Source organism: Scyliorhinus canicula, chromosome 14 (assembly GCF_902713615.1).
Source record: "Scyliorhinus canicula chromosome 14, sScyCan1.1, whole genome shotgun sequence".
Taxonomy (NCBI): domain Eukaryota; kingdom Metazoa; phylum Chordata; class Chondrichthyes; order Carcharhiniformes; family Scyliorhinidae; genus Scyliorhinus; species Scyliorhinus canicula.
In genome coordinates, this window is record NC_052159.1 from 21,699,159 (window position 1) to 21,715,581 (window position 16,423).

Genomic DNA, 16,423 nt, shown 5'->3' on the forward strand with positions numbered 1-16,423 from the left:
TTGTGTCTTTTTTTTTTTCTCTAACAATTTGTAACTTGTCATATATAAAACATGAAAACTCAATAAAAAACATTTATAAAAAAAAAGAGAAGGGGGGGGGATCTATGAGTATGGGGAAAAGGCAAGCCGAATGTTAGCGTACCAGCTCAGGAAAAGGGAGGTGGCCAGGGAGATGGGGAAAGTAAAGAGTAGAGGTGGAAATACTGCCCTGGAGCCAGTGGGGGTGAATGAGGTGTTTAAGGACTTTTATAGTAAATTATATGAGTCGGAACCCCTGGCTGGGGTGGAGGGGATGAGACAGTTTTTGGATCAGTTGAGGTTTCCGAAGGTAGATGAGGATCTGGTGGAAGAGCTGGGAGCCCCAATTGAGATTGAGGAAATAATTGAGGGACTGGAGGGCATGCAGTCGGGTAAGGCCCCGGGGCTTGATGGCTATCTGGTGGAATTGTATTAGAAGTTTCCAGAGACATTGAGCCCACTGCTGGTGAGGACATTTAATGAAGCAAGAGAGAAGGGAGACCTCCCCCCAACAATGGTACAGGCCTCGATTTCATTGATCCTAAAATGGGAGAAGGATCTGGAGCAATGTGGGTCATACAGGCCAATTTCTCTACTGAATGTGGATGCCAAACTGCTGGCCGCAAGAATAGAGGACTGTGTCCCAGGGGTGATAGGGGAAGACCAAATGAGATTTGGAAAGGGCAGGCAACTCGAGGCCAATGTCCGAAGGCTTTTAAATGTTATTATGATGCCCTCAGAAGGAGAGGAGGTGGAGGTGGTGGTAGCGATGGATGCGGAGAAGGCTTTTGATCGGGTGGAGTGGAATTACCTGTGGGAGGCGCTGGGAAGGTTTGGGTTTGGTGAGGGCTTTATTGATTGGGTGCGGTTGCTCTATCAGGCACCAGTAGAGAGTGTGCGTATGAACCGGCTGAGGTCAGGGCATTTTAAACTACACTGAGGGACGAGGCAAGGGTGCCCCCTCTTCTCATTAGAGACTTCTTGCGAAAGCAGGCTCTGGCCTTCTCGCTGCAGCCGCCACGGGGGATACAGGACAGAGTTATCTACAGTACCTGGATGGGAGAGGGGAAGGTATCAAATATTAACCAGGAGCTGTGGAATGTGGAGGAAAACCTGGTGGAGGAGCTTAAGGGCAAGTGGGAGGACGAGCTACGAGGAGAGATAGAGGCGGGTCTGTGGGCGGATGCCCTAAGCAGGGTTAATACATCCTCATCATGTGCCAGGCTTAGCCTGATACAATTCAAGGTATTCGACCGGGCACACATGACTGTGGCTCGGATTAACAAGGTTTTCAGGATAGAGGACAGGTGTGTGAGGTGCACGGGAAACCCAGCAAACCATGTCCACATGTTCTGGACATGTCCGAAGCTTAGAGGGTTGTGGCAGGGTTTTGCTTAGGCAATGTCCACGGTACTCAAAACATGGGTGGTGACAAGTCCGGAGGTAGCGACCTTTTGTAGCGTCGGAAGAGCCGGGAGTTCAGGGGGTGAAAGAGGCCGTCGTCTTGGCCTTTGCCTCCCTGGTAGCCCGGAGACTGATCTTATTAATGTGGAGGGACTCGAAACCCCCGAGTGTTGAGACCTGGGTCAGTGACATGGCTGGGTTTCTCAGTCTTGAGAAAATAAAGTTCGCCTTAAGAGGGTCAATGGTAGGGTTCACCCGGAGGTGGCAGCCGTTCGTCGACTTTCTCGGGGAAAATTAAACTGTCAGCAGAAGCAGTATTCCAAAGTGGGGTGGGGGGAAGAGCCGGATTGTTGTTTCATGGTTGGGGTGTGTGAAAATTGGGATGGGAGTAGAAATGTTTATTTTAACATGTTCATGGCATTGTTATTATTATAATAACTTGTAAATACCCTAATAAAAGTATAAAAAAAAATAAAAATCAGGCACCCTGATTCAAACTGCCACAATGATTGCTCACCTACTGATGGTCCAACCTTGTGTGACTGCATTACATGGGATTCACAAAACTGCACTCCTAATTACCACTTCCAACTCTTTCGCAGACTAATAGCTTCACTCAGCTGGCACTGCCCCAGGGTTTCTCAGAGCTCCAATCTTCCAGCTGCACCGAGCTATAATTAACTCCCAAGGCTTCTTTGTGAGCTGAAAACCGCGCAAGGTCCAAACTGCAACTACCCTCTCTCCCAGCAAGCACAAAGATAATTTGAAGCCAGAGAACTTTTTCCTCCAGGTGCTCTGGTTTCCTCCCACAAGTCCCAAAAGATGTGCTGTTAGGTAATTTGGACATTCTGAATTCTCCCTCTGTGTACCTGAACAGGCGCCAGAATGTGTCTACTGGGGGCTTTTCACAGTAACTTCATTGCAGTGTTAATGTAAACCTACTTTTGACAATAAAGATTATTATTATACTTAAGCTCCACCCATCTCCATGACGACACTGGTTTTCAGGGTTTGCTGAGTGCTTTAAAATGAATTGAACTCTAATTTGCAAAACAGAACATCTCTCTGAGTTGCACCTCTTTGTGATGTTCTTAATGTAGTTTCATGCCACCCTCTGTTATATTCTGACTGTTAAACAAAGGTGGATATTGTTCTGGACTGCCATTTTACTTTGGGTGTTCTGGCAATTGCTAATGCCCAACATTTTTGGTGCCGTGCCATCAAAACCGTAATCTTCCCAGAGCTAAATATTCCCTCTAAAATATTAACATGAACCAGAAACAATATATTCATAATACAGAATACCTCCCTTTTTGTTGAACCAAAGAATTAAACAAAATAACATGTTGATGTACTGTACAAGACAGTAAATGTATATTAAAATTACATTAATTTAAAAAATTTTTTTAAGAGTAACCAATTTTCCCAATTAAGGGGCAATTTAATGTGGCCAATCCACCGCCCATGCACATCATTTTGGCTTGTGGGGGTGAAACCCATGCAGACACGGGGAGAATGTGCAAACTCCACACAGACAGTGATCCGGGGCAGGGATCGAACCTGGGTCCTCGGCACTGTGAGGCAGCATTGCTAACCGCTATGTCACCGTGCTGCCCAAAATTATGAGTTGTGAACTGTGGAGAAGTACAATGTTCCATTCGTGCATGGTGAAACACAGAATGAATGAAAGATGTTTGATCTATAAAGACTATCAAATGTTTCATCACTTGTTTTGAAATATTGACGTATCGAGTGTGAGAGAGAACATTGTCCTGAGTGCCTCGTTTATTGAAATTTTGTTTTCTCATAGCCAAATGCTGTCTGCAGTTTTACTACTCCTGCAACTTTGGGAAAATGGAACCAGAGAAACAGACAATGAAAGATCTTCACAAGGCACCAGCGCACCACTTTTACCTCTTCTGCAGAGATTCCAGAGCATACAGTGCACTAAAGATTTGCCAACTGCAGATGAAGAGGTACAGGTAGACTTGTGGAAGTGTTTTTAATGATATGTCTTATGTCTTCACGCTTTTATTTTACACTGTTGGTATGAAATGCAAAGAGCTCCATGAACCCCTGTGTGCACTTTTGAATGATAATTGCTGAGAGTATGATGATATCAAGCCTCATTGTCTCTCCCTCCCAGGGTAAGATTCTCTGGCCTCCCCACAATGTGTTTCTCCGTGGTGGGAGGCGGCCCGCCATTGGCCGGGGTGTGATCTTCCGGCCCTGCCGCTGTCAATGGGATTGCCTATTGAATCCACCCCATGCTGCGGGGAAACCTGCGGCGGGGGTCGGCAGGACCGGAAGATCTCACCCCTTCAGTCTCTGTTGATGGCTGAATGTGAGATTTGTTTCATTTCATTGACTGTTGTCGTTCAAAGCAACATGAACTATCAATGAAGTGAATTGCACGCATATGGCTTTACACTGGGGAATCCTGGATTAGAAATTACATTAAAAAAAAATTCTTATGTCCCAAGTTTAATCACGGACACTGGGGAATAGAACAAAAACTGCATTTGGAATATTCTTCCATGATTGGGGATATGGCAAAAGGAATGGTAAGCTAGATTCCCACACTTTTATTTAAATTTGACATGGAAGGTAAAGAACATAGGCATCCGGCAACATATTCCTTGGCTCAGATACTTGTAAGTATATTTGGGACGTGGAATTTATCGCCCACAGCAGTTTATGTGATGCTGATTTCAAGAAACACCAATTACAGAATTCTAATGTTTGCAATTTTTTTCATTTTTGTTTCATCTGTTTTCATTTGTAGCATCTAAATGAGTCAGTCATTAATTTCAGTTTTAGTTGTGACTGTGTTCGTATGGATTTTATAATGTCTTTCAGCAGTAGCACATTGTATCAGTCGTCAGGTGATGCAGCTATTTTGTGACACTATGCTGCCTATCAGATCTTCCTTTTCCAAGGAAAGGAAGTTCTGTCCCGTATAATTTTGCTTTGTTTATCGTTTTGTCTGAAAATTGAGTAAAGGCAATCACAGCGATGGGAATGAAACCTAAAAGTGCAGCGCCGAGACTTGAGCTTTTAACTGTTGGGGGGTAAAGCAGTATGAATAATTCCTAAACTTTGAGTTACTTAATAAAGTTTCACCTTTCACCTCGGAGATGAATGCAGTGAAGATTGCCCCTCCTGCTGTCATACGTCAGTGAGGTCCCAGGGAAAATGAAGGCACAGTTTTTTAACAGAATCTCACCCAGCATTTGGCACAAATTGGCAGTTAAATTTGGAGGCACTTTAGAATGGGAACTCTGAAGGGGAGAACATTTTCCCTAATGTCACATTTGTTTTCTAACATATTAGATTTGTTTTTTTTCATAGATTTACTCCACAACTGGTTGTGCTGTACCTGGTCTGGAATTGCTTGTTAATTATTTCAAAAGTGTTCTTTTACCCGTGGTTGATGTTGCACCCTGATCATTAGTTTCCTCCCAAAAGGTTGGGAGTTTCTGCTCGAGTACTTCAATGCTTTGTAGCATTTGAAATGCAAATTCAGTTGACATACCTGCATCAGCCACCTACTAATTCTCTGGTGTAAAACAAAGTTTATCTTGCCCTCTATATCTTAAAAGCATTTGCATTTACTTATTTAGGTGTTATGCCATTATTTATGTATGTTGTGTTAGACCATTCAACTACTGGAAATGTTTGATTTTACATATTCTATGCCATTCATTTAAAATGTAAACTATTCTGTCATACTTTCCTGTAACAATGATATAGAATCATTGAAGTTACAGTGCAGAAGGAGGCCATTCGGCCCATCAAGTCTGCACCGACTGTTGGAAAGAGCACCCTACCCAAGCCCACACCTCCACCCTATCCCCATAACCCAGTAACCCCACCCAACATGAAGGGCATTTTTGGACAATAAGGGCAATTTAGCATGGCCAATCCACCTAACCTGCACATCTTTGGACTGTGGGAGGAAACCAGAGCACCCGGAGGAAACCCACGCACACACGGGGAGAACATGCAGACTCCGCAGACAGTGACCTAAGCCAGGAATCGAACCTGGGACCCTGGAGCTGTGAAGCAAGTGTGCTAACCACTATGATAGCGTGCTGCCCCAAAAAAATATAACTCCCAATTTTTAAAATCTCTCTTCCTATTTATTTTTCCTCAAACCAGCCTACATCTTGTGAATCTGAGTTGTACAAAGCCCTCAAGAATGGACTTCCCACCGTAGTAAGCCCAAAAATGCATGTGGCACATTAACTGAAGTCATATGAAGGCCTTCAGCTCAGCTTTACCTCTTGGCTTTATATTCTATATCTCTTGCTAAACCTTGAATACCATTAGCGTTTTTATAGCATTACCAACCCTTTAATATCCTGAGAACCTGTGCCCTCAAGTCATTCTGCTTATTCAGAGTAGAAGTACTGCTATTATTTTAGCAAAATGCATTATTTGACATTCACTAACATTGAATTTATCTACCACTTTTGAACCCATTCCTCCACCTTATCATTATTCCTTTTCAGCTTATTTTAGTTTGCTGAATAATTAACCATATCTCTTATTTTAGTATGAACTGTAAATTCTGACACCACTTCATTTAGGCCATATGCAACTCATTGATATTCACAGTGAGCAGTCGAGGTCCCAGAACTGAGCCCTGTGGGACATCACCACATCTGAACCACTCTGAGAAATGGCCCTTAACTCTCACTCTGTTATTTTTACCCTTTCAAAACAATTTTAAAATGCAGTTTTCTGCCCTCCCATTACTTTAATACCTTTTGTTCTTCAGTAATCTTGCGTGTAGCACTTTGTTAATGTGCGCCCATTACATATCTGCCATGCCCATTAGCTTTGGAAAGAATTTTAAAACCACGATTAATCATTCTGAAATCCATACAGTTTGCTTCCATTGTTTCATTATCCAAATTTCATTCTAGAGTCTCAAATATTTTCTCTGCCGCATATATTAAACTAACTGGTCTATAATTACCCAATGTACTCCATCTTTTTTAAAAGAGTAATTACATTGGCCGCACTCTGTGCCTGTGCTTTCCGACCACTCTCCAAAGAGGCCTGAGATACAATTTCTGTGGCTGCTGCAATTTTATTCCTCAGGACAACGGGACATAACCAACTGAGTTTGGCCGTTTTGTTTTCTTTTGCCTAACTAACTTACCTAAAACTTCCAATTCTTCAGAATAATGTTGCTCAACTCACTCGCAGCCACTTTTGGATCCATCTTTTCCCTAATATACTTCACATTTAATAGAGAGTGATGCAAACCACTTAAATACTTCACTATTCTTTAACCATAATTTGCAATTTGTCAGCACTCATTCTTAAAGGTCCCACCTTGCTTTAAAATTCTCTTTCTACTGATGTACTTGTAAAATGCTTTATTCTTTTTGATCTTTAACAAATGTTTCCTCATATTCCCTCGTGACCCTCTTTGCTTATTCCATAGGGTTTTTAAGTGGATATTATTCCTTACAGTCCTTATCAATATTTATTGATGTCTCAATTCTTTAGTTATGTACAGTTTCATAATAGCTACTGGCTTTTTCTTGGGAGGTGGCGGAGGGGGAGTTTACTCATTTTGTAGCTTTGCAGTCTCCCACTGTTGCGGTATAGTCCTGGTGTCAACATCTCCTTCCACGTAAACTAGCTCACTCATCTTCGATTTGCTTTGGTAGTGACTTATTCCGTTTCTAATTGGATCTTAAAGACTTTTGGATATTATGGTCACCACTCCCAAAAGTGCTCGGGGACACTTAGATCATCTCCTAGTATAGTTCATGACAATCGTTATTGTTGCCACAAGTAGGCTTGCATTAACACTGCAGTGAAGTTATTGTGAATATCCGCCAGTCACTACACTCTGGCGCCTGTTCGGGTACACTGAGGGAAAATTCAGAATGTCCAATTCACTTAACAAGCACATCTTTTGGGACTTGTGGGAGGAAACCGGAGCACTAATTGCTTTAGTTTCATGAGCTTGTTGTAAACTTGTCTAAATATATCGCTCAATTATTTTGAATGATAAATGCCACTAATGTACTTACTATTGAAAAATCATGAACTAAATGATATTTTCATTTTTTCCAGGTTTTGGGAAATCCTTTGAGCCCAAATGAATGTTTTTTGAGGTATCTTACTTTACCCCAAGATAACGATTTAGCCATAGATTTACGGCAGACCGCAGTTGTGATTATGGCTCACCTGGACCGTTTGGCAACTCCCTGCATGCCACCACAGTGCAGCTCTCCTCCTTCTCAAAAGGTACAAACATGTGTTAAATACATTCAAAAGTCTCAACCAACTTGTGCACAAACATCTACTTCAAATTGTTCGTTGCACATTCTGCAATCCAATCTATAATCCAAACTTGGATGTTAAATACAATGAAGTTGTATTGCTATAGAACCTGGGTTGTGGAAGATAACACTTTTACTACTTTCATTGGAGTCCATTTCTCATTGATGCTTATCCTTTAAAGAGGCTGCCAGAATGGTTGATGTAAAGAACAGATATCTTGCACTGTTAAGGTAACCATGCCCTAGGTTGTAGATAAAGGCTCGATAGCGCAGATTAGGGAGGACTTTCCCCAAGATTGCAAAGTATTTTGACTCAGCGTTGGATATTCTCTCGGCTTCAGCCGTGTAAATCATACTCCACTATCCTAAAAAAATTAATGATCTAGGGTGGTAAATCATAGATACCATAGAATTTACAGTGCAGAAGGAGGCCATTCGGCCCATCGAGTCTGCACCGGCTCTTGGAAAGAGCACCCTACCCAAGGTCAACACCTCCACCTTATCCCCATAACCCAGTAACCCCACCCAACACTATAAGAGCAATTTATCATGGTCAATCCATCTAACCTGCACATCTTTGGACTGTGGGAGGAAACCGGAGCACCCGGAAGAAACCCACGCACACACGGGGAGGATGTGCAGACTCCGCACAGACAGTGACCCAATCCGGAATTGAACCTGGGACCCTGGAGCTGTGAAGCAATTGTGCTATCCACAATTGGTGGAGAAATCCACAGAATCCAGAGCCCCGTGCTGAATTCATCAGCAGTATTTAATTTTTTCTTATTGGCTTTGTTCCCGCCTGACAGCTGAATAGTCAGAAAGCTAGTGAAATGATGGAAAAATGAGAATCCGCACTTTAACACCAACTTCAGATGGAACTTGATTACGTACACTACAAACTGAGCTTACAGCAAGTAATAATCTTTATTAGCGTCACAAGTAGGCTTACATTAACACTGCAATGAAGTTAGTAGTTGGGGTACTAACTCTGGTTGGACATATCCCCAGTGGTTTCTTCAGATACCCTTTTGCGGCCAACCACCTCATCCAGCCAAATCGCACCTCATCGCCAGCCGTGCTAATTTTATAACCTATAAATTAATGTCGAAAGAAAAGGATTGGAACACTTTTTTAATATAGCCCAATGCTATTTCTCCTGGGGTGCTTGACGTTGTGTCAACCCTAAGCTGTACTCCTGCAGTGTACTCCTGGTCTCAGGCTCTGCTCTGAGATCTGTCCGAAGTTGTGACTCTCATTGAAATGGATAGAGCAGCTCCAGGTTGTGATCAGCTTCTCGTTATTGTAACAGACTTGGAGGGACAGCTGAACATTTATAAGATTTTCTGCACAGAAACTTCTGGGAATATGCAGTAGGTAAGTCAGCATCTGTGGAGAGAAAAGACAGGTTAACATTTCTGCTAGGGGCTTTTTTCCTTCTAGCAGTTTGCTTTTTATTAAAATATTTCTGTAACTAGTTGGTTTAAGTTCTCCTGTGAGGCATTGCTTTTAACTAGAATTTGTGAAGAAATGCAAGTACTGCCCTTTCCTAGGAGATACTTTTACATTGAGAAGGCTTCTTTTCTGTTGATTTTTGTGGTAGGGATCTTTGCAAGAGGTGCTTGGCTGGGGCCTGCTTGGTTGGAGAAGCCAAACAACAGTGATCTGTCCCATTCAATGTGAAGGTATTGCTAACCTTGGAGTGATGCAGATTGCCTGTGCTGAGAAATGCTTTATTGTTCTATCGAGGAATGGAAGGGTTTACATGCAAGTATACAGCAGCGATACACTGGTAAGTTAGTGGGTTTTTTTCCTATTTGGTACTGACTTTGACATTTGCTGCGGTATCCCAAATGATGCAGTCAAAATAAAGATGAAAGGTGATGCAAGTTTAAGATGTTGTCCGGCTGTCAACTGCTGAAAGTAATTCCTGTGGAATGTTTGTCTGAGAAAGTCTTGAGGTTTATTTTGGTGGGGCATTTGTTTTTTGAATCTTGTTTTGTCACAAAATAATATTATAGCCATTGCAACTGCTTTCATATTTATTGTGAATTGGCAAGGCAAAATTCAAGTAATGCGATTCTTTTGTCAAATGAAGAACTTGAATTATATAGCACCTTTCATGTTCTCTTGGTAATGAATTACTTAAAAAGAAAAAGTAGCCACTTTTTTTTTTCAAAAGGCAAGATAATAAAGCACGTTACAAGGTCCCCACGAACAGCAACTGAGAGGAAGTACCAGTTAATTAGTTTTATTGGTGTTGGTTGAACAGGGCATTAAGAACTTGTCTAGTCCCTTCCCACCTACATTTATGAATATTCCGATGTCCTACACCATATCAAGAACTTCCAGTTTCCCCGGCCCCAACAGCCTCCTCTTTACCATGGATGTCCAATCCCTCTATTATTCCCATTTCCCACCAGGATGGTCTGAGGGCTCTTCACTTCTTCCTCCAGCAGAGGACTGAACAATCCCCATCGACCACCACTCTCTTCGGTCTGGTTGAACTTGCCCTCTCACTGAACAATTTCCCCTTTTAACATGTCTCATTTGCTCCAAACCAAAGGTATAGCTTTGGGTACCTGCATGGGTCCCAGTTTTGCCTGTCTATTTATGGGGTATGTGAAGCATTCCTTGTTCCAGTCCTACTCTGGCTCCATCCCACAACTCTTTTTTTCGGTACATTGGCGACTGTTTCGGTGCAGCTTCATGTTCCTGTCTGGACCTGGAACATTTTTATTAATTTTGCTTCCAATTTCCACCCCTCTATCATCTTTACATGGTTCAGCTCTGACACTCCTCTTCCCTTCTTTGATCTTTCTATTTCAATCTCTGGGGATAGACGGTCCACTAGTATCCATTACAAACCCGCTGACTCCCACAGCTACCTTGACTACAACTCTTCACAAGGACTCCATCCCATCTTCTAGTTCCTTCTCCTCCGTCGCATCTGTTCCGTTGATGTCACTTTCCAAAACCGTGCTGCTGACATGTCTTCATTCTTCCTTAATCATGGTTTCCCATTCACTGTGGTTGACAGGGCTCTGAACTGTGTCTGACCCACAATCCCCACAAGGGAAAACATCCTCTCAGCATCTACTGTGTCAAGCCCCCTAAGAACTTTATATGTTTCAATAAGATTACCTCTTTTTTCTAAATGCAAATGAGTATAAGTTCAGCCTGCTCAACTCTTCCTCATAAGGCAACCCCTTCATCCCAGGAATCAGTCAAGTGAACCATCTCTGAACCGCTTCCCCTCGAGCAGCTAACAGTGACCAACTGTCTGAAATCAATATAAGGGGCCACCGTCTTCGGTACATCCCCTTCAGTCGACCCCCTGACAGTGTATTTGACCTTCTTGAGGTGTAAAGACTCCACCAAATCCCCTCGCCATACCGAGGCACCCAGTGGTGTCCTCATCCTAGCAGAATACGCCTCCGCGCCACCAACGAGGCGAAGGCAAGGATATTCCCCCTGTCCAAAGCTCTGGCACCTCCAAAACCCCAAATAGCCACTAGGAGCAGGGCTATAACTCAATATTTAGGATTGCTGACATGGTGTCAAAAAAGGACCTTCAGAAACCCACTAGCTTAGAACAGGACCAAAACCTGTGTGTTATGTCGGCCCCGTTGAGGAGGGCTCATACCTATTCTCCAGCCCCTCAAACAAATGACACAACCCCTCCCTTAGCAAGGTGCACTCGAACACTGCTTTTAACTGGATAAGGCTCAGTCTCACACACACCGACGTAGCATTCACCCTCCGTAGTGCATCACTCCACACCTCTTCCTCCAGTACAGGTCCCAAATACTCCACACATTTCGTCTTCACCCCTTCCATCAACTCAACTCTTCCCCTGCGATCCGCGCATACATGCTGGAGGTACTGCCCTCCTCCAACCCTGAACAGGAGAGAATCCGCTCCACCAAGGAAGATGGCGGCACTGAAATCTGAAAAATCCTCTTAACAAAGCTCCACACCTGGAGGCACCTGAACGTGTCCGAGCCTAACAGCCCGGATTTCTCATCTAGGATGGCAAACCCCACATTCAAAAATCAATCTCCCACTCTCTCTAGCCCTCTGTGGCTCCATGCACAAAATGTGGCCTCTAGCCATGCTAGCTCAAACAGATGATTAGTGCAAATGGGAGCCAGCCTTGAAGCTGCCCCCAACTTAAAGTGCTGGTGGAGTTGCCTCCGTATTTTTAGCAGGGTCACCACTCCTGGGTTTGTTGAGTATTTAGCCGGTGGCGCTGTTATCTACGCCCCCAAATTTGACCCTGACTTCATCTGAACCCAGAGAGGCCGCAGGTCCCCGACCACCCCAAAACCTTCTCCGTGTTGGCCGCCCAATCTTTAAGTAATGTTATGGACCCTGCTGATGTTGGGGTGCGAGGGCGTCCCAAATCCCTGAAGGGAAACTTGGAATGCTGGTTCTTAACTATTTAAATTGTGATTTGGAAAAACTGAGAAAAGAGATGGAAACATGGTGAGGAAAATGGTCAGCCTTAGAACATAGAACATACAGTGCAGAAGGAGGCCATTCGGCCCATCGAGTCTGCACCGACCTACTTAAACCCTCACTTCCACCCTATCCCTGTAACCCAATAACCCCTCCCAACCTTTGTGGTCACTAAGGGCAATGTATCATAGCCAATCCACCTAACCTTCACATCTTCGGACTGTGGAAGGAAACCGGAGCACCCGGAGGAAACCCACGCAGACACGGGGTGAATGTGCAGACTCCGCACAGATAATGACCCAGCGGGGAATTGAACTTGGGACCCTGGCGCTGTGCAGCCACTTGTGCTACCATGCTGCCTTGTTGTAAATTATTCAAAGTAACAAAACATTTATTAAACTTTAAAACATGCAACAGTAAAAAACAACATTTAGTTAACCACAATAATAGTTATCCAGACAGTATACTTAAATTGCCCCCCCAATCTAAATCTATCTACTTTCCAATAATCCGAGAATACGCCTTCTGCAAAATAACATCCTGTAGGTTTTCACACTGAGCCAAATCCAACAAATAATTACCACACAGGACCTGAGGCCCTCTTTTGGGGACTTTTCTTCGAACTTAGAGCAGAACTTATGGGGTCTGCGCAGACTGATTTTCTTCTGCTTGCTTTCCTGCACAATAGGGTGATGCTCTGAGAGCTCTGCTCTGCTATTAGCCGTGACTATGATCTAGAGCAGGAGTTCTCAACCTTTTTTAACCCATGGACCCCTTTTCCTCTTAATTTTTTTTTGTGGACCCCCATAGCCATTCCTAATCCTTGTACAGTATTTTGTCCGATGACTAAAGTCCATCTACCTTACCGTGAGGGTTGGAAACGGATTAGCGGTATTTTCGTACGTTGCCAAACTTATTCTAATATGAAAAGTAATGAAAAAAACTTTTTACTGACTAAATTGAATTAAATTACTCTAAAAATAACCAATTCACATCAAATATACACAGTTTCTAGTGATTACTGTGTTAAATCATTCATTAAACTTGTCAAGGAGAAACGATGGGTGATTTTCACCTCCGTTTGTTCTAGGTAACTTTAAATTTACGACACTGTCAAATGTAAAGTTTTTTTCTTCTACTTGATTGCCATAAACAATTCATAGCTACATGAATATTTCTACTTTTAGTATTTTAATATGGCGTAGATTACTGTAAAAATTTAATTCTCAGTAATAACAATTGTTCTGAAGTAGAATTGCTCTATGGACCACTAAAATATCACCGTGGACCCCCAATTCGGTATTTTTTTTGTGTGGACCCCCAGTAATGTTACATGGACCCCCAGGGTCCATGTGGACCCCGGTTGAGAACCACTGATCTAGAGGGTCCCTAGACGGCTAGTCTTCACTCTGGTTAACAAAGTGTCTATTTCACCCTGCTACTCGGCTAATATGCATCTCTCAAGTTTTCAGTGCAGCTAAATTCATATCAGTTTATTTTTTATCTCGTTCATTTTTCACTTCATTCCAGCTTCCTAACAGTAAGGAGACTAAAACCAAACACAGCACTCCAGGTCCTGTAGCTCATACAGTTGTAACAAGGCTTCCCTATTTTTATGCTCCATCCCTTTTGAAATAAAAGCCAACATTCCATTTGCATTCCTAATTATTTGCTGTAACTGCATGCTAATTGTCTGTGATTTATGCACAAGGACACACCGAATCCCCTGTGCTGCAGCATTCTGCAAAGTCTCTCCGCTTCTGTTCTTCTATTCTTGCTGCCCCTAATTTTAAAACAGTTCCTCCTAGTTCTGCATTCAGCCACAAGTGGAAACATCCTTTCTAAGTCCTCCTTGTCAAGACAGTTCAGGATCTTAAATACGTCAATCAAGTTACCACTCACCCAGTGGGAACAAACCCTATCTGTTTAACCTTGCCGAGCCTGTCTAACCTTTCCTCATAGACAAACTGCTCATTTTGGGTATCAATCTAGTAAATCTCCTCCGCACTGCTTCTAATGCATTTACATCCTTTCTTAAATAAAGAGACCAAAACTGCGCACGGCATTCGAGATGTGGTCTCATCAATGTCTTGTATAAATGAGGCAAAACATCCTTAATTTCATGTTTTATTTCTCATAGTAAAGGACAGCATCCCTTTAGCCTTCTTAATTGCTCAGTTTATCTGCATACTAACATTTTGTGGCACATGCATGGGAGCGCCTAAATCCCTCCGCACCTTGAAATTCTGCAGAAATTCTTCGTTAAAATTTTTTTGTTCATCCTGTCGAAGCGAACAACTTCCCATAGAATCATAGAATTTACAGTGCAGTAGGAGGTCATTCGGGCCATCGAGCCTGCACCGATTCTTGGAAAGAGCATCCTACTTAAGCCCACACCTCCACCCTATCCCTGTAACCCAGTAACCCCACCTAACCTTTTTGAATACTAATTTATCACGGCCAAATCACCGAACCTGCACATCTTGGACTGTGGGAGGAAACTGGAATACCCAGAGGAACCCACGCAGACACAGGGAGAATATGCAGACTCCGCACAGTGACCCAAGCTGGGAATTGATCCTGGGACCCTGGAGCTATAAAGTGACAGTGCTAACCACTGTGCTACCGTGTTGCCACATGTTCCCACATAATACTCCCATCTGCCAGATTTCTCCCCACTCACTCAACCTATCTGTCTACAACCATCGTATGCCATTGCAGCGTACTTTCCTACCTTGCTTAGTGTCATCTGCAAGTTTAGCTACCATGCCTTCACGCCCCTTGTCTAAGTCAATTGAGATAAATTGTAAAATGTTGAGGCCCCAGCAGGGGCCCCAGACCTCTGCGAGACTCAACTTGTATCCTGCCAATCACAAAAAGACCCATTTGCGCATACTCAGCCAGCCACTCTTCTATCCATGTTAATATATTACCCCCTACACTGTGAGCTTTTATTTTCCACACTAACCTAGATAGGGTCTAAATGACAGACCATAAAGCAGTGACCGGCAACCTAGACTAGTGAGTGGGCCACATGAATGGCCCTTCATCTCAGTGGGCTGCAAGATTAAAATCAGACTTGGTCAGTAATAGAGAGGACACGCGGCTATCACAGTCAATGCTGTATGCAATCAGCTTACACCTCACTTCACTTACCCTTGCTTTGCGTGCACATCACTTAAGTCATACCGGCCTGAAAATACTATGGGGACAGAAATCAGCAGAATGTGGCAACCCTGCGTGTGGGCAGCGGTCAACAAAATGCATTATGGGCCGCACTTGGACCACAGGCTGCAAGTTGCCCACCACCGCCCTGACATTTCTCTAATGTTTCTGTCCCCATTAAATTTGGAACGATTTTGATTTTTGTTGCCATTCTTAATCGATCTATGTTTTTTAATAATCTTTTATAATTTTGATATCCTTGAAGCTTTACCCTATCGTAAACCGATGGGCGGTATTTGGGTTTGGTTCGGTTTTTAAAATACACGAGTCTCGCTTCCTTCAGGAAGAGACTTGTTTAGATTATGCTTAAATGTTACTGAAATGGTCATAATTTCTCTTTTGTTTCAACAGGCACCACAGTTGGTTCAAGGACTTGCTTCACGGAATATTGTAAAAATTGCAGCACACCCAGATGGTCAACATTTTCTGGCTTTGTCTGCGGCTGGGGAGGTTTTCTCTTGGGGCTGTGGTGATGGTGGAAGACTTGGCCATGGAGATACTGTGTATGTATTGGAAAACCTTTCAATTGCTGGGGTACAACTGCAGTGAATAACTCGATAGGTGTTGTGAAAGAAGTTGAAAAGACCTCAAATAATTGTTTGATGATATTCATTAGTGTGAATTTGTGTGCTCGCCAATTTGAACATGCACGTGCCAGGCAGTGTTACTCTTAATGTGTTTGCGAACCCAGTGCCAACCACAGCACAAGATGCAAAATTCAACACCTACTCAATGCCAGCACTATGCATCAGCCGCAGTTTTTTTTTTATTGTATAAGAGACATCTTTCTATTTTCATTGCCAGCAATATCCTCTGATATTGCCAATTTGATCCCAATTAATGCCATAATCGGAACGTTTTTGTGCTTTTGAACGCTGCTGTCGAGGTGATGGAGAATAGTGATTTGGCATCAAATTGGCGCCTGCCGCGAGTTTTAGGGTCGGAACCTATTCTCTGCCCAATCTCGTTTCGCGATTTTGCCATCAGTCAGTGGAGAATCCCAATAA

The 16,423-nt window shown here is 43.1% G+C and overlaps 1 protein-coding gene across 9 annotated transcripts in view; it reads left to right on the forward strand.

Annotated features, from left to right (window-relative positions):
- Nucleotides 1-16,423, forward strand: part of herc2 (HECT and RLD domain containing E3 ubiquitin protein ligase 2) — a 297,727-nt gene that overhangs the window by 83,929 nt on the left and 197,375 nt on the right. For 8 of the 9 annotated variants that reach the window (XM_038818501.1, XM_038818504.1, XM_038818505.1 and 5 more), the window contains exons 8-11: nt 3,233-3,404; nt 7,522-7,695; nt 9,334-9,522; nt 15,768-15,919. In XM_038818501.1, coding sequence (XP_038674429.1) covers nt 3,233-3,404; nt 7,522-7,695; nt 9,334-9,522; nt 15,768-15,919 — 687 coding nt within the window. The remainder of the gene's footprint in view (nt 1-3,232; nt 3,405-7,521; nt 7,696-9,333; nt 9,523-15,767; nt 15,920-16,423) is intronic. The other variant, XM_038818502.1, reaches the window with a different exon arrangement.